The sequence below is a fragment of the Pteronotus mesoamericanus genome, unplaced genomic scaffold (assembly GCF_021234165.1).
Source record: "Pteronotus mesoamericanus isolate MK-2021 breed Mesoamerican mustached bat unplaced genomic scaffold, CSHL_Meso_final contig_90, whole genome shotgun sequence".
In the NCBI taxonomy this organism is placed as follows: domain Eukaryota; kingdom Metazoa; phylum Chordata; class Mammalia; order Chiroptera; family Mormoopidae; genus Pteronotus; species Pteronotus mesoamericanus.
Window position 1 is genome coordinate 47,634,592 of NW_026555277.1, and position 24,185 is coordinate 47,658,776.

Genomic DNA, 24,185 nt, shown 5'->3' on the forward strand with positions numbered 1-24,185 from the left:
GATATATTTTTCTCCCTCACAGAGGAACTGAAGGAGAAGCTGACAGAGTATGTGGACAAGGTGAACAGCCAGAAGCCGGGCTTCATCAAAGTCGTGCGCCACAGCAAGCAGGAAGGCCTCATCCGCTCCAGGGTCAGCGGCTGGAGGGCGGCCACTGCCCCTGTAGTGGCGCTCTTTGATGCCCATGTGGAGTTCAATGTGGGCTGGTAAGTGTCCATCAGGAGAGGAGGATGGGTTCCAATATGGACCATAGGTTTTGGCTCAAATGGGTGAAAAGCGTGCCAGGATCTCAGTCATAGTTGAGGTAAGCAGAGAATTCTCAGAACAGGTGTAATATGGATGTGTGAGCGACGTAAGCAACAGGTCTGGCCCTTTGGGGCAGGGGAGAGTCGGGGTCAACAGAGTGGTAACATTAGGTGTGACTCTGGTTGCTGTGGTCCTCTAGGGGATACAATCTGGCAGAAAGGTAAATTCTAAGGGCAAAGCCACGAGTGCCAGCCTACCTACGGACAGAGCTGCACCCCCCAGGAAAGTGAGGGCTGGACCAGACATGAGAAAAAAGATGGGGCCAAGGCCTAGTGGGCAGAGGGGGCTGCAGGGGTGTGATGTTGTCACAGGTGCCGCGGGTTCCCCAAAGGCCAGGCCAGTGGTAGCACAAGATCTCAGATTCTCCCTGCCAGCGAAACTAGGCCTTCGAAAACCTTCCCATCTCTGGTCAGGACTGCTCAGTGCTGCAAAGGGGAAGAGGACAGATACAAGGCTTCAGAGGCTGCATCCGAGCAAGGGTGGGGCACCTGACGCTGCCACCCCTATAGGCTCGAGGGTGTGCTGTGGCCACCGCGTGTGACTCTGCGGAGAGCCTGTGCCTGGCGGGTACCAGCACTGGGAGGAACCGAGGGCACCACCCTGCCTGCGCTGCCCTGCTAACCACCATGCCTGCCGGCACCGGGACCTGCCCTCCTCCCGGACTCCACGTGCCATCCTCTGCCTCTCTGGAGTGGGGCTAAATGCCGGAAGGGGCAGCATGGCTGGATTTGGGCATACTTTTACATAACAGGCCAAATTAAGATCGCAGTGCCACCATTTATCATTGTTGAAGTCTCAGCTTGCCATTTGTGACTATTTAAAAGGCATTTTCATTGGATTTACAGCCAGGAGAGGAGGAGGACACTTACTATTTGAAGCTGTTTTAAATAAACAATTATGCAACAACTGCATTATTAATGAGAAGCTTATCATTCCTGTCTACAAACATTTTACTCGCCTGGCCTGGCTCCCCGGAAGCCAGGTCTGCCACCTTTTCTTGGGCAGAGGGGAACACGTGGGGTGGAGGTGGGGGCACAGATGGAAGGACCCAAGCAGCATGAAGTACGTTTGTTCTGCCCTCCGTATTTTTGCCATCCTCATAAGCCTCTGTATCCTGGTTAATGCACTGAATTTTAGCAAAATACAAGGCCAGGTTGAAAGCTTCCCATGGAACCTCAGATCTGTTTCTTCCTTCTTTCATGTCTTTTTTTTTTTTTTTCTAGTGGAAAAGGGGAAAGCAAGCAGACACAAGGATGTAAGGCACTAAGACTCTCTCAGCTCAGCCCAGGAGGTGCTGAAGGAGTGGCCAGGGCTCTTGCCAGCCCAGAAGTATGGGGGATGGGAGGTTGCTAGGGCCTCCTTCCCAGGAGGCAGAGCAGCTTTCTCCTGGAGGAGACAGCCAGGTGTTCCTTCTGTGTTCTGCAATAGAGGGAGCTTCAGGAGTCTGGTGTTCTTCCACCTTGGAAGCAATAACCCCTCTCTCCTTCTCTCCTGTTCAGGGCTGAACCTGTGCTCACCCGAATAAAGGAGAACCGGAAGCGGGTCATCTCACCATCCTTTGACAACATCAAATATGACAACTTTGAGATAGAAGAGTATCCTCTGGCCGCCCAGGGCTTTGACTGGGAGCTGTGGTGCCGCTACCTAAACCCGCCCAAGGCCTGGTGGAAGCTGGAGAACTCCACAGCCCCAATCAGGTAAAGAAAGCATCCTAACCTGTGGGCCTCTCTGCTTTGTCTTTCAGGCAAGGGCTCCCTCCCAGCCCATCCCTTATTGCCCAGAGTCCAGTCCCATCACTGGACGGCCCAGTGGAGCAAGGTTGATGGTGGTGGAAAGGAATTACAAATGACCTTCAGTCACTGCTTGCAGACTCTGCTGGTCGCTTTTTAAAGAATTGAGTCTCCCAGAATTCATTCAGAGACTCAAAATTACTCATCCCAAAACATCACAGTAGGACACCTGTTGAGAGCCAACCACTATGCTGGGTTCTTGGTATCCAGAGTGATTAAAGCTCAATCACTGCCACCAAGATCCTGAAGTCTAATAAAGACAGACAAAATAATCAGAATAACTTCATTCCGCCATGCTGATGGAAACTGCATGGAAATTGGGGAGAATCCTTTTCAGAAAGTGTAGTATTTGCACTTGTTTCCCAAGGATATTGCAAACTTGGGGCAGGGGCATCCCTGTGCTAAGGAGCAGAATGAGTTCATGGGCACAGAGGAGGTCTAGAGGGAGGACCTGAGGGGGCAGCCTCAGACCATGAGGCTGGAGGGAAGGAGAGGCAGGACCAGACCTCACAGCACCTTGCAGGCCTTGCTGATGATGTTTGAATTTATCCTATAGGACTCAGACAAAAGGAGCTTCAAACTACATTTCAAAGATCCCAAACTGAGCCTTTGCTGCTACCTTCACAGACCACCCGAATGACTCTCCTGTGCAGCCTGTTTTATGGATCAGGGCTCCCAAAACAGCCATCCCCACAAGCCCTCATTTCTCTCTGGTTAATCACAGAGCAGGCACCTTTATGCTCCCTGTGAAGTCCTGCCTGTTAAATACACAGCCAACACCAGAAGGTGGCCTAGGGGACATTTCCTGGAATGAAAGAGATTAGAAACTGATGTCGCTTTGTATTACACAAGGAAGGAAGATTATGAAAAATTTAATTGAAAGTGGGTGATTATTATCTCAGATCACATTTTCCTTGCCAGAAGAGAAAATAAGCTATATTCATATTTATAGAGAGATGGAAGAGAACTCCACCTGGCTTTTCTGAGGTTATCTCTGTTACCTGTCACTTGGTCCCCGCCACAATTTTGTGTTCAATTATTTGTTTGGAGGTCCCTGTACACTAGGGCCTTTCATACATGGTCTTCTTTGCTCCTCATCGTAACCTGGTGACAGCTCATTGTGTCATCCTGTTTTACACGATAAGGAAAGCAAGGCTGACGAGGGAGAGCGGCCCTGCCAAAAGCCCTGGGCAGTGGAGCTGGGATCCAAACCCAGGTCTGCTAGATTCCACGCCTCATTGCCATCCCTATGGTCGCCCACACTTGAACTCAGAACTGGGATGGCTGAATTCTTCCCCCAGGTCTGTTGAGTGCTATTGGGGGGACATACACAGGATTCTTGCAACAGGATTCTTGCAGAAGACTGCACTAATTAGCTGCTTCTGATTGGGAGATTCGGCTCATCTCCAAATGTACCAGCCTGGTCTTCGTAAACCTGCATTCTACGTCCTTCCCAAAGAGTATCGTCTCGATCTCAGATTTTCCTTCACCTAATTTTTATCAAGAACTTGGTTGGGCTAAATTATATTAATGGAAGGTTTTTGGAAGAACATTCCTGGTTTTATAGCTAGATAAAGACAGCCCCACAGAGAGTTGTAGGTTCTGCAGATTTACCTTACCCACCTTGGCTCCTGTTTTTTGGGGGGGCTGTCCTTGAGGGCTTTGACCACACATGGCATAAACTATAAAAAAAAGTCCGGAGGTATCCCATTACATTCTAAAGGGATGTCTTTGAGATAGTTGTTCACCACGTCCCAAAGTGACCTTTTAAAGAAGGCTGACATAAGAAATTTCTTTTAAATTCACTGCTCGTCAAAGAAAGCCTTGTTACCTCTGAGGAATTAGTGTGATATTTCCACATGGGAACTGCAAATCTGATTTCCAAGACCGTGTATGTTCATTTTCCCCTCAGCACCGGGGGCTCAGACAGAGCCTTCTTCACGGATGCGCTTTGAGAAACTTAAAGGGGGACCTGATGCGGCACAGCCATCCTAGTGGCCAAAAATTCCATTGTGAATTTTTGGACTTTTCAGACGTTCATCTATTTTATTTCCCAATGAATTTTTACATTTTTCTTGTAAGCTATTTCTCATCTGAGGGGAATGAGACAAGGCATAAATCAATAAAACTTGCAGTCTGAGGGTGTCCACTTACTACCCCTGGCAGCTAACAGTCGGTGGACTGCCGGAGCTGGCCGGTGCTCATCCCAGAGTAACTGGGACTCTGTCTTTCCCTGATTGGGTCTGGCCATACAGGGAAGGCCCCTTCCTGCATGGCCGGCTCTGCCCATCTAAGTTCAGCATTTCAGGAATGCTGAGGAAAAGCCTGGAACGCTACTCTGCCCACCTATGGGCTGATGTTTTTAAATCACCGTGATTTGGAGAGGAGATGCTCTGGGCTTCTTCTGTGTGCAGTGCGTCTTTTAAAATGATCTTTGAGTAGCAATTATGTCCCAGAGGTTTCCAAGTGCTTTCCTTAATTTAATCCTGTGAGGTTATATAGTTTATTCTACTTTGGAGATATGGAATTGGAGACTCAGAGAGGCTAGGGAACTTCTCCCAGAGATGCGGCCAGAACAGGGATTTTCTGCAAAGCACTCCAAGGCCAGGATCAGGTGCCTCCCACCAGAGCAGCAGCTTGCTGTGCTTTAGAAGAAGTGGGCCGAGGTGGATCGACCTCCCTGGGTACCCGGGGTCTGTGGAAGGTGAAGCCATTCCGAATAAAATGCCATGATTTGAAAGGAGGAAGGGCAAGGACCCTAGGGCCCCAGTCTCTGCTGAGCAGCCCCCTGCATCAGCCTTCTCCAAAGGCAGAGCCTGCAAAAGAGCTGTTTCTCCACCTGGATGAGCTTCCAATTTCAAAGATGGTGTATTTGCACGTGACTAAGTTTTCTTATTGCCGAAGAGTCTTCATTTCTCGTTTCTTTTCTTTTCCCTTCCCAATCATTCAGCCACCAGCTGACAGGTTGCTATGCAAGGGCTAGAATTGGTAGCTGTGTGCGGTGGAACCATTCAGAGTCATTTGTGAAAGTTATTGCTCCCAGCAGGGAGCGGCCACACACACTCATGCTGATTCGCCTGATGTGGGTCACTGCCTGAAAGCCCTGTGCTGGGTGTCTGCACATAGCCAGTGAGCCCTGAACTCACATGCTCACGAAGGAAGGCTTTCCAGCTGCCGGGCCCACGAGCTGTGAATGTGTTGCTCCAACCTAAGACCCCTGTTGAATTCTAGACTCAGATGGTCTATCTAAGACCTGCCTGTTGAATATCTCCCCCTAGTGTCCCACAGGCACCTTAAGATCAGTGTTCCCAGCAAGGAACACTTCTTGCTTCTAAAGGCAGCTTTTTCTCTCTCTATATTGATGTGTGGCCCTAACCCCACCATCACCTAAGCCAGAAAGGTCAGCTGCCGTCCAGACTCCTTCCTCTCTCTCTCTCACCTCCATAGTTCATCTGTTTCAAAGCTCTGCTGATTTTACATCAAAATACATCTTTAAGCAATTTCTACCTCCGTTCTTGATACTGCAGTCCAGGTCCTCATCATTTCTCACCTGGATGTAACAACAAGCTTCCCAGCATCTTTCCTCAACATCTTTCCAACCTCCTCCAATCTGTCTTCCCTCAGCTGCCTGAGGATTAAAACACAGATCTGCTCATACCACTGTCTTTAAAAACACAGATCTGCTCATACCACCATCTACTTAAAATTCCTTGGTGACTCTCCTTTACCTGTAAATAAAATCTAAATTATTTACTGTGTTATCCAAAGTCCCAGCTGATCTTTCTGAATGGACCAAGGTTGGCATATAGAATCCAAGTCGGGGGAGGGTTGGAAAGTTGGCAGAGTGCCCAGGTAGAAACGGAGACCGGCTTCAGAGTTCAGGGACCAGGGCAGCTAGAGATACAGATGTTCAATCTAGACTGGCAGGCCGAGCACCGCTTCTTTGCGCTATACAAATGCAGGCACCACGGGAATGGTGGCTGGGCCCGCGTCAGGAGCTGGCTGCTGCAGCCCCGGTGAAGCAGCCTCCCCGGAGTATCTGGTGAGGGTAGACCTGGGCGGGCCACTCGGAGAATGAGCTCTGCATCAGCTTTGGCAGCAAAGGAAGAAAAGGACCCGATGCTCCTGGCAGGAAGGTAGCACTTCTCTCTCTCCTCTGGCAGCACCATGACTCAGCCCCTCTGCTAACGGCTGGTCCATTTCCCCTCACCCCTGCAGGAGCCCAGCCCTCATCGGCTGCTTCATCGTGGACCGCCAGTATTTCCAGGAGATCGGCTTACTGGATGAAGGCATGGAGGTCTACGGAGGCGAGAATGTCGAGCTTGGGATCAGGGTAAGCAGGGTTTCTTACCCATAGGGCTTGGCTCAGCGCCCCAAACAGTGAATGAGCCTAGGGGTTGGAGAAATGGAGCTCAAGGCTGAGGGTCATGGACTGATTCTGAATGTCCATTCCCTAAGTGTGGTCTATGTGAGTGTGATCAGGGCTAATGGGGATGGGATAGAGACACAGGATGGGACCTACAGAATTTTCAGGAAGAAAAACACTTCAGAAACTGCTTTGGCTAGGGGTGGAGACATGGAAGAATTGAGCTCCTAACTCAAGGGAACAACTTTTTTGTTAAACCCTAATCCTAAACCTAACCCAAACCCTACAGTGGTCCTTGCTGTCCTCTCCATGGGGATCTTTAAGCAGCCTGACACGTCTACACACTACAGGCTTGCCAGCCCTTGGAGGAAGCCTCATACCTGCTAGTGGTGATGGCGGTCACAATGTTCCTTCTCACGGTCAGCCCTCCAGGCACAATGCAGCAACGCCTACCTGGTTCCTACCGGTGATCCCCTCGTACCCCTTTGGCCTTAGTGTCTATATCCAGCATCTCCAGTTCCTGATATTCAGTTCCCACAAGGACTCCAGCTTGGATACATCTTCCTGTCAACTCTGACCCCCTTAGCCCTCCCACTGGACAGTCAGCTGGCCCTGCACAACCTTCTCCTCATCCTGAGGGGAGACTGGGCACCTCCAGCGAGCATCTCACGTCACATGCAGTGGCCTGACAGGTACTGCATGAACCTGACTTGTTGCCCAGACTTAATGCTAGGGCTTTGAGGACTGGCAGCAGGGGTGGTTTCTCTGAAGCCGAGCTTAGAAAACACTTCCAGACAACTATTTTCACTGAAACCCAGAGAAATTGCCATGGAGGCAGTCAAACGCATGGGTTTATTGGGAAGCTAATATATTCATAGAGGACAGTGCCTGCATAATCACCCTCATTTTTAAAGCTCTCCCTACACTGGTCATTTATCCACCACTTGCGTCCTAACCATCTCATTTCAGCGCCGCTCCTGGATAAATGCGTGCCCCCAAACATAATATTTTTCACTAGGAGCTGCTGCCAGGAATTGGCTGAGTGGGCAGGATCGCCTCTAGTCACTTTTGCGCTCTGGATAAAAATGTCTGGGGACAGAGAAAGGAATTAGATTTGTGAACTCTGCTTCCAACATGTGTGTGAGTCAATCATAGAGTGGTGGGAGATTTCTGGCCTCTCCTAGCCTAGATTATAAAGCTCTGAGTGTGGGCCTGGGTAAGGCTTTCAAATACTTGTTAAAAATCTTTGAGTGATTTCGTGTTCAGGGTACAAAATACAGTATAAAATGTTACCTGGCTTTTTTTTTTTTCTTCATCTTTTCCCTCCTACTTTATGGAGTTGAAGGAAAGGTTTCTTTTAAAGCAGGGGCCCAACGACCTGTTGGCTGGCTGAGAACAGGAGGTAGGGCCAGTTCACTTGAATTCTGGCCCCGTGCCCCCTTAAAGGACACAGAACCATTGAGCATCTCTAAAATAGATTTTCACATCTCGTATGGTTATCAGTGTTTTTCTTTCATGTTTTATGAGTTAAAATCTCAAGATCTCACTTTCCTCTTCTAGAATCTCCCCTCAATTGCCCTATAGGATTGTGGTTAAAACTGAGAGACACTGTTTTTCTGACCTCATTTAGTTAGAGGCCCATATTCAATGCCCTTACCCATTTGTAACACAGAAATAGAGTTGTTCACACAATTATTCAATACCCACTCCGTGCCAAGGATTGTAGTAGGCACTTCACTTATGCCATCCATCTTTAAAACACCCTAAAAAAATAGCTGCTATTATGATATCTTTTTTTTCCAGTTGAGGACGTTGTAAAATTAAGAGCTTACATATGTTCTCAAGGTCCTACAATTTATAAGATGTAGAGAAAAGATTCAACCCCTTGTCTGTATGATTTCAAAGACTCAATAGATATACCACAATGATCTAGAGATAAAAGCCCTTAGAGCTTAAAAAAAAAGGTAGTACATTTATTAAATTTATGATTCCTAAGTCCACAACTCAGTGGGAGAAGGAAGAGAGCTGCCATGGCCAAGCTGAACAAAAGAGCAAGAACTAAGACGTTGAATAGAATTCTCAAACATTGTATAGTTGATGGCTATCAAAATGCTAGAAGATATAAGAAAGCATTCAATAGCTGGCAGGGAATTAAGAAATTGTTAAAGAATGTTATGGGTTGAATTGTATTCCCTCAAAAATAGGTTGAAGTTCTAACCCCTTGTACCCGTGAATATGATCTTATTTAGAAATAGGGTCTTTGCAGAAGTAATTAGTTTAAGGTGAGGTCATACTGGATGACGGTGGACCCTAATCCAATATGATGGTGTCTTGATGAGAGTCACTGACATAGGCACACAGGGAAGGTGACAGTGAGAAGATGGAGGCAGAGACTGGAGTTATGGTGCCACAAGCCAAGGATTGCCTGAGGCCACCAGATGCTGAAAGAAGGATCCTTCTTTCCAGGAAAATTTCTTCCCTAAAGGTTTTGGGGAGAGCATGGCCAATACCTGATTCTAGACTTCTAGCCTCCAGAACCATGAGAGAATACACTTCTGGGTTGTTTTTTGTTTTTTATTTTACTTTTTTTTTTTTTTTTGGTGGTCCAGGTTGTGGTACTTTGTTATAACAGCCCAAGAAAACTAATATGGAGACCAAAAATTAAGTGAAAGTAGAAGCCTAGAGAAAGCCTGAATTTGTTATATTTGAAGAACCTGGTGACTTTAAGCTTATGTTTTCTCAATTTCAAAGAGTACAGGGAACAGGATATCAAGCCCAAGGCTTGCTCAAGATGAAGAGTATAATAAAATAAGCATCTGCCCCCACAACACACACACAGCTCCCATAAAGCTGGGCTCCAAAGACCAATTTACACAGTATAAAGATAAACTAGAAATACTCCCATCCTCACCCCTAGTGGTAGGTCAAAGATTTCCTATCTCAGTCTTGTGCTGTGAAGATAAGAAAAAATTGTCTTCTGTGAATCTCTCCCTTGTGTATATAGCTTAAAATAAAAATACTTACTGGTCCAAAAAACCTCAAGAATAGTATTTAACTTTAAGTTATTGGAAGTTCTTAGGCATCTGCAAAAGTCCATACACGTCTTCTCTGGGAAAAGACCCCTTTAACTTAGAACACAAACTTGCCACAGCTAGAGCTCCAAAGAATGTGAAATGACTTACACACACACACACACACACACACACACACACACACACACACCCCACCCCCCCCAGACAAGGGAAAAAGGAAGTGCCAAGAGCAAACCCAGCAAAAACATTGTACGGCCAATTTTGAAAAACTTTATTTATTCATTTTTTTAGAGAGAAGGGAAGGAGGGGAAAGAGAGGGAGAGAAACATTGATATGTGAGAGAAACATCAACTGGTTGCCTCTTACATGCTCCCAACCTGGAACCTGGTCAACAACCTAGGCATTTGCCCTGACCAGGAATCGAACCAGCAACCTTTCGGTTCATAGGCTGATGTTCACTGAGCCACACCAGCTGGGGCTGGGCAACCAAATTTGATCCACAAAATCTTCAGGTATTGAATCTATCAGACACATGATATAAAATAAGTTGTGTAATATATTTTAAAAAGATTTTAACACATTGAGAATATGAATAAGAAGCAAGAGACTATAAAAATGATTAGTCATATTAGGATCGAATAGAATTTCAAGCATGAAAAATATTAAAAAATGAAATTAAAAGCTTAACAGATTAATTAAACAGCTAGATGGATGTTATTTAAAGAAAGAAATTAGTAAACTGGACAATACAGCTGAAGAAATTATTTAAAATGAACCCAGAAAGATAAAGAAAAATATATTAAAAAGAAGATAGAGAGACATGTAGATTGATGGAGAGGGTCTAATACCTTAGAATTCCAAATGGAGACAGTAAAAAGAGATTAGATAAAAGCAATGTTTAAATAGATAATCCCTGAAAATATGTCCAAACTGGTGAAAGACCAATCCTCAGATTCATGAAGTCAGTCTATCCAAAGCAAGATAAATACAAACATATTCACACTAGACATATCATGGTGAAACTACAGAATGCCAAAGACAATGAGAAGATCTTATAGCAGTTAGAAAAAATAGATACCTAAAAATTGATGGTAGAGTAACAGTTGAGTTTTCAAAGGCAATAATGGAACCTGGAATACCATAAAATAATATTTTAAATATGCTAAGAGAAAGTAATTATTTACTTATATATGTTAATACTCATTAAACTATCTCTTAAAAACTAACATAAAAAATAAAGTCATTTTCTTTTTTTAAATTTTTTTATTGTTGTTCAATTACGGTTGTCCCCATTTTTCCCTCATTGCTCTCCCCCGCCCTGTCACCCCCCTCTCCCACTGAAAGAGTTTGCTACTAATAGGCAAATCAAATGATAAAGGATGTACTTTGGATATAAAGAAAATGATCGCAGAAGGCAAGCAGATAAAAGAATAATAAGATCATACAAGTAGTACATATATGTTTAACCCTAAAGTAATATTGATGGTACATAGCACAATAGCAATGTCTTGTGGGGTTATAAAATTTTAAAACTGCAATGCACGATGAAAATTACAAATAAGTTGGGCGGGGGTGAATGTAATTAAGGTGTTCTAAAATGCTTATGTTGTTAATAAAGATAGGATACTAGTTGACTATAAATTTTAATAAAATAAGCATATTAAAATTTCTAGAGAAGCCATAAAAATTATAGATATAGAAAGTCTAACTTTCAAAATAGTAGAGGGGGAAAATGAGATAGGAAAATGATAAGAAAGAAATAGAACAGATGGTACACAAGAAAACATAAGATGGTAGAAATAAGTCTAAATATATCAGTAAGCACACTAAATTTGCATGGACTAAATTAAAAGACATTTTTAGACTAAATTTTAAAAATTATCTATACGCTATTTATAAGAAACATGTCTGAAATATTATACAGAAAGGTTTAAATCTAAATGGATGGAAGAAGACAGAACAGGCAAATGTCAATCAAAAGAAAGTTGTTGTAGTTATTAAAATTAGAAAAATACTATTACAGCATGCTTTAATATAAAAGAGATTTCTACAAGATGTTAATATGTGCAATTCATCAGGAATATATAATAATTATAAGCTTTTATACACCTAGTTCTACAACCTTAATTTCTATAAACTAAAAATTAACAGAATTATAAGACAATGACAGCTCCATTAACATAGTGGAGCATTTTAATAAATTTTTCCAAGAATTGAAAGACCAACACAATTAATAGTTTGACTCTAATGGGCATATAAAGAACACTGCATCTAATGACAAAATTCAACAAATTTCGAGGGATTAACATCATTTAGATTATGTTCTTTGATGAAAATAGAATTAAACTAGAAATCCATAACCAAAAATTATAGGCAAAGCAGTATTTTTGGAAATTGTGAAATACTTCTTGGTAACTCATGTATCAAAGAAGAACTTATATTGGAAATTTGAAAATACTTTGAGCTGAATGAAAACACATGTAGTATGTATCATATTATATGAAATGCAATTAAAATAGTACTTAAGGGAAATTGTATAGCATCCCATTCTTTTATAGGAAATAAAAGCTGAAAGTTAATGAGCTAAATATATAGGTAGAAAAAGATCAGAATAAAACTAGGTGAAAGTAATAAAAAATTACAGAAATTAATGAAATAGAAATATGTATTAATAAGAACTAATAAAGCCAAAGCTTTCTTCCTTAAAAGACTAATCAAATTGACAAACTTTCAGCAGGAGGGAGAGAGGGAGGCCAATAAACAACAGTATGAAGAAATTTATAGAAAAATATAGCTTATGAAAGTGACACAGGAAGAAATCAAAAACCAAATTGCCCTATAACCATTAAAGAAATTAAATAAGTATTTAAAAATACTGATAAATGAAAAACTTTCTCACAAATAAAAAACTAAGACCATTTATTTTTACCATGAAGTATTGCTTAACTTTCAAGGAACAAAATATTTTAAATTTATGCAAATTATTTGAACATAGGCTACAGAACAGATACCAAGTGACCAAAAAAACAGCAGCCTGGATCTCTGTCTTCTAGGACCAAACATCCAGGCAGATCCCCAAGTTTACAGCACAATTATTGATCTTAATAATAGCATTGGGTCATAAAGAAAAGTTTAAATTGTATTCCGTATACTCTATTCAATAAGACAAAAGATGCATATATATCTCTAAAGATTTCTTTGGGAAATGGAAAATTTGTTAAACTTGAGATATTGAAAGAGGCAAGCAACTTCATAGTTTTGTGGAATTGACACAGGAAAACTGATCTAGACTCCTAGCCTGTTTATTATTCCTTGGAATTAAATTATTTAATATGAATGACAGCTGTCTCCACTTCTCTGGAATGGAAACCATAGAAGTAGGAGGGGGAGGGACAGCATGCCATCACAACTTGGCCCGTGGCCTACCCATGGTGCCCGGAGCAGGCCGTGGGATGAAAAGACCCCTCCTCCCTATCTTGCCTGAGCTGTGGATGGCTCTTGACTGGATTGGGCTCTTCAGAATGTATCACAGAGAAGGGAGTCTACCAGACAGCACTCTCTGTTGGACATCCACTTAGGCATATCTGCAAGTCATAGACTCTTTGGATATCTGTGCTTTACCCACTTGGGATTTCTTGTTGGATTTTAGAGTCTCTGTCTTTTAACATTTATTATCATCTGTCTCTTTAGAATATGGTCTGCTATTAAAATGCCCTTAAACAGCGTTTACACCCTCCATGCTGACTGACCTTTTACTATCTACTGCTAAGACTGAATAATTATCTTCATTCTGGCTCACCCAGATTATCCTAGTGCCAAGTTCGCACCTTTTAACTGCTTTAGCCTCCCCATAAACCTGACCGGGTGCAGGATTGCTGCCTGTGTAGGAGTCTGCCTTTCCCCCCTATGCAGCTGAGCAACATCTAGGATAGGAGGGAGTCCAGCTGACTTGCTCCAAGTTTTAACCTTGGGGTCACCAAGGAATCATTAAAGGTTCTCCTTACCTGGGTATCCTTATTGAATAGCTTAATGAAGCAGAAATTTGCATTTGCGATTTCTTAGTACCTCAGACAATGACTTTATTTTAAATCCACGACATTTTTCTATTGTCCTAGCCTACCAGTTGTCGTCTCCTCTCGTAAATCTTTCGCAGCCATGGAGAATCTAGGATCTCTGCATGCCCTGGGAAAATGCCAGTGGCTATTCCGCAGGGCATGGGGGATGAAGGAAGCAAAGAAGGTGTGGACACAGTGGGAGGAGTAGACTCCGCAAGCTTCACGCACACCAGGTATCAAAAAGGTCTTAGTCTCTGGACTAGATTCACCTGTGGCTTCTAAGCAAAAGTGGCAATGCCTTTCATATATATTTTCAAAAATTTTCCCTGCAATTACCCTATTAAATGCATACAACAATCAAGTGCTGTAGGCAAGCCAGATATTATTACCCTAATCATGCTTTAAGATGAAAAATATTTATGTGGGCCAAAAAAGTTAATTAATTCTCATACTTTATTATCTCGATATGATAATCATTATTTCAACAATAAAGATAACAAGAAATCAATTTAACTACTCTGTAAACTATAAAATGCTCTATCTCTACCATACAAAACATATATATGATCATATCTATTATACATGTAGGTATGTATGTTGTATAAATATACTATCATACAGTGTATGTAGTGCTGTATTCTTTTAAAACATGCTCTAATTTATATTATTATAGTTCTACTGAACTTTTTATTCAGATAACATTCAGAAATCTGTATTGTAAGCAAAGAAAACTGACTCAGGCTAACTGAAAGAGAAAAGGGATGTATTGGAAAGTCATTGGATATCTCAGGTAATTAACAAGAAATCTAGAGAAGCAGATTCAGAAACAGAGAGACTATATAGCAGAAACCACAGCCCAAGTGGTAAGAATGGTCTATTTAGATTAATATCCTGACCCCATTGCCATGACTAGATGTCTTATCATTGGATACTGGGCACCACTGCTCCGGTATGGGTGACACTCACCAAGATTCAAAGTTCTGAGTGCAAGCATAGTGCTGGCTAAACTTAGGTGCTAACACCCGTGCCTTAGCTTCCGGGGGACAGGGACATGCCTCCTTTCAGTTTCCAGAGGCCCAAGAAATACACATTACACAGCCCCTAATATAGGAAGGGGATTTAAACTTGGGTATAAGTTTCCTCTACAAGTTATCAAGCAATATACTGTCTAGGCCAGTGGTCCCCAACCTTTTTGGCACCAGAGGCCAGTTTCATAGAAGACAATTTTTCCACAGAGTGGGGTGGGGTTGGGGTGGGGATGGAGGTGAGGGGATGGTTTCAGGATGATTCAAGTGCATTACATTTGAGCTCACCTCTTGCTGTGTAGCCTGGTTCCTAACAGGCCCGGAATAGGTACCAGTCCAAGGCCTGGAGATTGGGGGCCCCTAGTCTAGGTTATTGTGCTCTATATTCTGGATATTTTGTCATAAATAGGATTTTTTTTAAAAATTGCTTTATTATAGAAAATTTCAAACATATGCAAAAATAAAGCAAATACTATTATATAATAAATCCCCTTGCATCTCTCATACCATTTTAACATTGTCATCTCATGGCCTGTGTGGTTGTAATCTCTGTCCCTATCCAGTCCTCCGCCAACTCCAGTTGTTTTGAAGCAAATCCTAGACATTATATTTTGGAAAAGTATTTCAATATTCATCTAAAACAGATGAGGGCCTTCTGCTCTGTGATGAACAGTCCCTTTCCACAATTTTGGACAGAAAGCTGGGTCTTGAGTCTGCACCTGCGTATCCCTGGAGCTTCTCAGAGTCCTGTGGACAATGCCTGAGGAGACAAACCATGCAGGAAACATCTAGAGGAATAAAAACAAAATAAAAGTAAAATAAAATAGATGAAGACTTTTTAAAAAACATGACCACAATACTATTTTCAGTCCTAAAAATGTTAAAAAGATTTCCCTAATACCATCAAATATTGTGTTTGTTTCCTAATTCTCTCCTAATTTTTTTTGTTTTACAATTTGTTTGCTTGAGTCAGGATCTAGCTGGTTAATATATCTTTTCAAGCATTTATTAATCTACTGTATTTCTCTTCTACGTGTTTTTTTCCCCCTTGTAATTATTTTTAAAGAGATAAGGCCATTTGTCCTGTAGAGACTCGCACAGCCTAGATTTTCCTGATTGCATTACCCTAGTATCATTTAACATGTCCTTCTGTCCTGTATATTTCTTCTAAATTGGTAAGTTAGATATAGAGATGTAGGTTCAATTTTGTAGCAAAAATATTCCATAGGCAGTATTTGTGTACTTCCACCATGTAGTACATAATATGTAGCTGCCTACCCATTTGTGATACTAGCAGTCATTGCTGATTATTGACTAGATCCAATAATTCATCAGGGATTGCAAAACGATGACATGTTAATTTTGTTTCTCCTTCTTTATTAGCTGGAATAACTTTTATAAAGAGACATTCACAATCATCCATTGTTTTGGTGCTTGGAAGTACAACTAAGTTAATTTGGAAGCATCAGAATAAATAATTCCATAACAGCTTTCAAAACACTGAATTGATTCTCTGCCACCTTCCAAAGGGGAACATTTACTTTTATCCGTATTGTTTTGCAAATTATAACCTTTGGCGATTGAGAGTCTGCTAACAAAGTTCCTTAGTCCCTTTGCCTCTTTTTTTTTTAATTAAATCATTTTTAATTGTTATTATATTATAGTTGTCCCAGTTTTCCCCCTTTGCCCACCTCCACCCATCCCAAGCCTCTCCCCTGCTCCCACTGTTAATTCCAAAACTATTGTCCATGTCCGTGGGTTCTTTGACATGCTCCAGGCTCATCTCTGCATTTCCTGCTCCAGAGATGTAATCACCCATTTCCCTAAGGAGCCCAGCCTTCTTTTATCTATTTATTTTTTATTTATTTTTATTGTTTTTCAGTTACAGTTGGCTCCATTTTCCCCTCCATTGCTCTCCACTGCCCCATCCAAACCCACTCCCAAAGACAGTCCCCACTCCATTGTCCTTCTCCAAGGGTCCCTTCTACATGTTCCTTGAACCTAACCTTCTTTTAGTGGGCAGTGGTTTTTAAAACCTCAATCTTGGCACTAGGGGTGCTTATTGCTCCTGGGTTTGTCCATGTTCCTAGGTCTTTTCCGTAGTCAGAGCTAGAAACTACTATCTTTGTAGAAATAAAATACCCCAGGTGTTCAGGATGATCTATCTCTCTATTTCAAATTTAGGACTACTAGGTTTTTACTTAACCTTATCAATCTTGCATCTATATTTCCTTTCTCCCATGCCAAAAATTCTGGTTTTTAATGACACCAACATAATTACTTGTTGATTTTATTCTTCAGTATGCACACAACTGTCTCAGAATACTAATAACAACACTAACCACCAACAATATGATTACTAGAAGCAGTTTAATATTTTTTGCATTTCTTTCTGTCTCTAGGTTTTATTCCAGTAGAGATGTACTGTCAAATTACTATGATTTAAAGTCATCTAGAATAGCTCCTCTCTATGTGATATACTGCTAACCTAATAAAAAGTCCATTTGAGTCATTTGACTTTTGATTTTTAGGAATAGATTTTTTTCATAATTAATATTTTATAATTATTAAATATGTAATTCTGAAGTGAATCTGTAAAAGAAAGTATATTCAGAAAAATCTACCTTCTACCACTACCCTCTTCATCCTGTTTCCTTACTACCTCTAAAAAATATTTTGTTTTTTCTTTGTTTTACTTTATACTTTAAAAACTACACTTGTGCCATGGCTGGTGTGGTTCAATGGGTTGAGTGTCGGCCTGTGAACCAAAGGGTCACTGGTTTGATTCCCAGTCAAGGCACCTTGCCTGGGTTGCAGGTCAGAGCCCCAGTTGGGGGCATGTGAGAGGCAACCATACATCAATGTTTCTCTCCCTCTTTTTCTCCTTCCCTTTCTCTACAAATAAAGAAATAAAATCTTAAAAAAAAACCCTACAGTTGTGCGCAGCATAATGATGTTTCAATCAAAGATGGATGACATATATGATGGTGGGCATGTAAGATTATGATGCATCTGAAAAATTCCTATCGCCTAGTGACATAGCAGCCACAGTGTCATAGCACAATGCATTACATGTTCATGGGGGTGTGGTGTAAACAAACCTATGCCACTGCCAGTCATATAAAAGCATAGCACATAGAATGATGTATAATACATAATACTAGATAATGATAATAAAAAAATAACTTTGTTATTGGTTTATGTATTTGCTATCCTACACTTTTTATCTTAGAGTATACTATTTCTACTTTTAAAAGTTTGCTGTAAAACAGCATGCCATGTAACTCTGGCAGCAGCCTCATATCATGTGTTGTGTTTACTGTGTCTCTTGCTTGATTTAATCTTGTGTTTCATACAGTAATGTGCTATTCAGGCTTATAGCCTAGGAACAATAAATAGGCTATACCATGCAGCCTAGGTGTGTAGTAGGCTATACCATCAGGTTTGTGTAAGTGCAGTCTATGATGTCTGCACACAATGATGAAATTGCCTAATGACATATTTTTCAGAATATATCCTGTTGTTAAGTGGCACATGACTGTATAAGGAACTATGCATATATATTCACATATCTTTTGTAGATAAGTGGTATTATACTATGCACACTTTTTACTACCTTGTTCATGTATATATATGTATATATGTATATATGTGTATATATGCATGTGTGTGTGTGTGTGTGTGTGTGTGTGTTTCCTGAATATCACTTTCTAATAGTATATAGCAGCAATTTTCAACTTTTTCATCTCATGGCACACAAAAACTAATTAATAAAATTCTGCAGCACACCAAAAAAATGTAGCCAAGCTGACAAAAAATAGGTAGAATTTTGATTCATTCACACCAGATGGCTGTTGTTGTGTTGGCTATTGTCATTTTTTTATTTGACAATCTAAAGGAAAATAGTCAGGTATTGCATGTTTTAAAAATTCTTGTGGCAGGCCAGTTGAAGATTGCTGGTATGTAGAGATGTTTCTCATTGCTTTCTTTTTTTTAAGAGAATTTTTAAAATTTTATTTATTTTTAGAGAGAGAGGAAGGGAGGGAGAAAGAGAGGGAGAAAAACATCCATGTGTAAGAGAAACGTCAGTAAGTTGCCTCTCACACTCCCCCAACTGGGGCCCCAGCCCACAACCCAGGCATATGTCCTGACCTGGAATGGAACTGGTGACCTTTGGTTTGCAGGATGTCTGTCCTACCAAGTCAGCACTAGTCAGGGCTCATTACTTTTTTATAGCTTCATAGTACTCCAGTGTGTGACCATTCCATAGTTTATTCTGCCAGTTTCCTTTTGAGGGCATAATGCTATAATTAATACTTTAATATAATTAAAGTCTTGTATACGTGTTTTTCATATTTTACTAGGTTATCATTTTAATAGATTCCTAAAAATGGAATTATGAGGTCAGAAGGCAAATGCATTGTAATTTTGCTAGGCATCATCAAATCTCTCTCCAGAGGGGTAGTACTTTTCCCACCAGGAGTGATGAAGGTAGCTGCTTCCTCACAGCCAATCGACAAGGTATGTTGTTGAATATTTGGGTTTTTGCCAATCTGACAAGTGAAAAGTGAATTTCAGAGTAGTTTTAATTTGCATTTTTCTTATGAAGAGCTTGGCTGAACAGGTTTCATATGATTAAGTCCATTTGCATTTCTTTTTCTGTGAGCTTTTCATAACTTTGGTCCATTTTTCTATAGGATTGTTAGTCTTTTCTCTATTTTTAGAATCTCTTTAACATTAGGGATGGTAATTTTTCGCCTATTGTATACATTGCAAATATTTTCTTGCAGTTTGTTCCTTATCTTTTGATTTTGCTTCTGGTGTTTTGTTTTGTTTTGTTTTGCCATACAAAGGCTTTTCTTTTTTTTTAAGCAAGCAAATGCATCAGTCGTTTTCCTTCTTGCTTCCAGAATTTAGTCATAGAAAAACTTACCCACTATCAGGTTATAGAGATACTCACCTATGTTTTCTTCTAATACTTGTATAATTAGAATTTTTACACTTTAATCTCTGATTCATTCAGAATTAATCCTGATGTGTGGTATAGGAATGGACCCAATGTCTTATTTTTCTGTATAGCCATCCAGCTATCCTAACACCTTCTACTTAAAATAACATCTTTTCCTCACTGGTTTATAATACTGCCTTAATATACACTGAATCACCAAACAAATTTAGATCTGTTTCTGGATTTCCTATTCTGGTTCCATTGATATGTTGGTGTATTCATGTATAACATCACGCAATTTCAATTATGTAGACTTTATGTTATGTTTGTAAGCCCAAACTTATAAATGTTTGTAAGTTATATTAGATTTGTAAATTGGATTCTGGCTTGCTCATCATGTATCATGGAGATATTGAATTCAAAAGAGGAGAAGGTCTGTGAGAGACACAACTACCATCTTTCTTCTTTCCTGGTTAGATTTTAAAAGCTTGATTTCAGGATTTATGGATACTTCATTTTCATACTGATATTTGGAACATAGTATGTGCTCTATTAGCAGGTTTTGAATTTGAAGGCCAGTCAAATAGAAGAGAATATATTCTATATATCTTCTAAGGTCACAGCTTGAACAGTGGAGTGGAAGCTGTTATGGATGTAGTTATCAATTCAATTTAAGAAAAAGATATTAGAACCATTTAAAAGAGAAAGGAATGCCTATTGGGATAACTGGATATGTTTAAGGCATGGCCGCCTCTCTGTATAACTAGAAAGATGGATGAGATTTATGGTGATTAATAAAAGTTAATAGTAATATAGCAGTAATTATATGTGAGCTACTGTCCTAAGTGCTTTACATGTATTAACATAATCCTTGTAACATCCTTGTGATTCGAGTACTTATATTTTTCCCACAAACAGGTAGATATACTGAAGCACAGAAAGACGATATAACTTGCTCTATGTCCAATGACTGGTAAATGGTAAAGCTGAGATTTGAACCCAAGAAGGGTGGCTACAGAAGATATTGTGCCTTACATAGGTAGGCATAGTTTAATGGCCTTTAGTAAAACAAAATTTCTCATGATCTCCCACAGGTTCAATCATATATTTATTCATTCAGTTATTCTTTAAACACCCACTTGCCAGGTGCTAGGAAACTAAGAGGTGAATGAATGACATGAACCCTGCCTTTGGTGGCTCTTTGTCTAGCTGGAGTGACAACCACCTTACCATCCTCTTAAGTACTGGACTAATAGAAGATTATAGAAAATATCATGAGCTTAGACAGGATCTTTTGACCCCTCGATCGTGGTAGACTTCAGGGACTTCTGTGTTCTTTGACGCACCAATGGCAACAGTAGTGAGTACACAGCCCAGAAAACCTGCTCACACTTTTCTTGTGATATTCCTAAACTTTTTTCAAAGAAACAATTATCCTTTTTCCAGACTGTGAGTAATAATAAAGATAATCAACACAAACTAAAGCAACAAATAAAAATGAACATGGTAAAAATTTTTTAATTGAAAAACTGATTGAAGAAATAAATAGTAACATCATTTTCATCTGCCAGATTTGATTCAGGAAAACTAAACGTGGTTGACATCACAATCACACAAGAAACCATAACTGTAAAATGTGATATGGATTTAAAAATACTGATAGATGAATCATATCTTAATTGTTAAATCTAGGTAAAAAAAAGTATTAACCTCAATGAAAATTAGTCCAGTGAAATGAAACTGGAAAATTACTATAAAAGGAAATGTATTTTAATTACAGTATGTAGAAAATTAACCACGAGCATTAAATCGCTTTAGTGACATATACTCCAGAAAATACTTTCTGGATGGAAATTTATCACTGTGAATGTAGTTTTGATTAGAGCACTAAGGAAGGCATAACCCACTCAGGGTCAAAATGACAAGCATGAAAGCACTGGTAGGCTTTGAAGTAGCACCCAGGACAGAGTGACCACCCAACACATGGAAGCTGGGTCAGATACCACAAAGGAGATGACATGTAGGCTGGGTGCCAAGGAATGAGAGTGTGTTCTTCAGGCAGGAAAAGGAACAGGTGCTCCAGGGAGCTGGGGTGACGCGTATATTGACAGCTGAGAAAGAACATGGCTGAACTGTATGCCTGGAAACTAGGGTTCTGTAACAAGACATGGAGCTAAGACAGAGGGTCAGAGACAGAAAAGGTAGAGCTATCAGATGGGGGAGAAACTGGTCATTGGCAATCAGAAGGCAGCCTTTTGTGGGCTCTTCGCTCATCCTAGCTTGTCCAACATTTTCATCAGTGACTTAAGTTAGAGGAAAAAAGGGTACTCATGGTAGATGACCTGGAGCTGGGGAAGTTCAAACACTTCCTGAATACCAATATTGGCACTTCTAAGGCTGACATAGGTAAGATTTGGCTTAGTGACATAACTCTTGGGAAACAGAAGGAGGTTATTATTTCATAAAGCAGATACATGCTACATGCTCCACCGTTGTTAGCATATTAGGCCTAGTCTGGAAGATCGTGATGATGATGATAGAAAATTCAAGTTATTATGCACTATTGGCCCATTACCTTGTATATATTATCTCATTAATTTTTGTAATAGCCCTGTGATGTCCCATTTTGTAAATGAGGAACCTGGAGGTAACAGGATTAAATACATCCCAAGATCACTCAAGATTAGAAGCAGCATGACTGGTTTCAAGTTCATGCCTTATCACTGTGTCAAGTTGCTTATCCTCCTCTACTTTCAGAGTTTAAAATCACCCATGACACACAGTTCAATTTCAGGGGCCAACCTGGGCCAGCATCACTTTGGAAAATGGTCAGTTTTGTTTCAGTGCTTGATGATTTAGCCCAAATCCATTACAGGGGCTGGGACGTGGGGTTGAGAATACCACACAATGCCTTTGCCTGAGATCTCAGGAGACTTTGGAACTGGAGGGGGTGACAGAGACAAGAGTAAGAGCTGAGCCATAAGCCAGAGTCAGAAAGGCAGTAGATTGAGGAGCTGCCGAAAGTGAGGAGCCAGAAACAGACAGAAAGTCAGAAGTCTGAGTTCAGAGAGCCATAGACACAGAGGAGGAAAAGAGAGCAAAGAAAGGTCTGTAGGACTGAACTGCCTGAACAGGCATCTCCATCACTTGAGGCTTTTTACAAAATGTACGTAGGGTTGAAGGGCTAGAGACTTTGTTAAAAGGCAGGTTAATATGTGCTTATCTAGCCTGCTGTGAACTGAAACACACAAGGGACATTATGGTCCTCCCCAGAGACCTTGGACTTGGAGGTCTCAGTAATCTCAGCTCACTGCTAGCATCATGGGTGTTCTCACTGAGCCATGAAGAAGATAATTAAAAACAGCTGCTCCCACAGTTTCAGGTAAACCAACTAGTCTCTGCCAGCACAGTCCAAGAGACTTGAGAAAGAAGAGAAGGGCTGTGGGCACTGCCATTCCTGTTCAACTGAGAAGGTCTCAGGAAACCCATCCCTGGAGACAGAGGAAATTAAACACCTTAAATTGGATTTTAGTCTCTGGTTGTTAGGGTTAGTCTAAGCCAGCTGGAACTAGAGTTCAGAATAACCTGAGAGCTTGGAATAGCACATCCCTTTGTGCATTGCATACATATGTGTGTGTTTGTGTGTGTTGTGTGGGTGAAGATAGTGAGCCCTTGCCACTGTTTTATATCTTTTTGTCATCAACTGGAATCTGCTTTGGCATTGTCTTTCAGTCGCTGTTATGGGGTGAAGCCCACAGAAGGCTAACAACTGTACAACAGAATAAGTTTTCATCTATGCGGTCTTCTGAGGCCAAGGATTTCAAAATACACTAAATACAGTTGTCAAGCTTGCAGGCTTTTATGCTTTCTAAGGGAATTTTCCCAGTGACTCAAAGCTTTAGCTAACGCATCATCCACGTGTTTACTCAGCACTGTGTTGGATGTTAATAATGGTTTCAGTGATCATTGGAAGTCAAGACCCAACCTTTCCTCGTCCTTATAAATGAGTTAAATGACGACAAAGACAGCATTGGGATTTTAATCCCAGATTGATGGGAGGTTTTGGGGTGCCATTAGCTGGGAAAGGGGTGTTTGGGATAGAGAATTGGTTTGGGTGCAGGGGAAAATGCAGCAAGTTTGTTCTTTAGAAGTAATAATGGAAATAACCAAAAGCTTGCATTATTCATCTATTTATTCATTCATACAGTGAACATTTATTATGCTGCTTGTGTTATAAACTTGGCATTAGGCTACAGAGAAATGTAGTATCTGGATCATGACATCAATAGGAAGTCAGAAATCCATAACTAAAGGTAAAGAGAAGACTCAGAGGTGAGACAAGGAGAACAGGTGTCCTCTGTGTGCCCACTGAAGGTAAGAGGATGGAGGAGCCCAGGGAGGATGACTGTTTGAACCAAGAAGAGATTATAGAGTTGAGTGTGAGCATAGGAAATGGAGGGTGGGGGCAGAGTGGTGCTCCTAGTTATAGAGAAGAATTGCCTGGAAATACAAGAGCTAAATTGGTGGGAAAAATAACAGATTTCAGGAGAAGGCAGCATTTCAGGAGTGCCATAACCAAGCTAAGATGAATAACTACCATTTAGCAAACATTTTGTGCTCAGTGAACTTATTTATTTAATGCTGGGCACTGTGCCAAACACTG

At 40.9% G+C, this 24,185-nt stretch overlaps 1 protein-coding gene and 1 non-coding gene across 2 annotated transcripts in view; both read left to right on the forward strand.

Annotated features, from left to right (window-relative positions):
• GALNT18 (polypeptide N-acetylgalactosaminyltransferase 18) overlaps positions 1-24,185 on the forward strand; it is a 316,297-nt gene that overhangs the window by 222,846 nt on the left and 69,266 nt on the right. The window contains exons 4-6 of the mRNA XM_054586100.1: positions 23-206; positions 1,806-2,003; positions 6,315-6,429. Coding sequence (XP_054442075.1) covers positions 23-206; positions 1,806-2,003; positions 6,315-6,429 — 497 coding nt within the window. The remainder of the gene's footprint in view (positions 1-22; positions 207-1,805; positions 2,004-6,314; positions 6,430-24,185) is intronic.
• On the forward strand, positions 15,171-15,364 carry LOC129080826 (small nucleolar RNA SNORA73 family). Its single transcript, XR_008530224.1, has one exon. It is a non-coding gene; the product is annotated as a small nucleolar RNA SNORA73 family (small nucleolar RNA).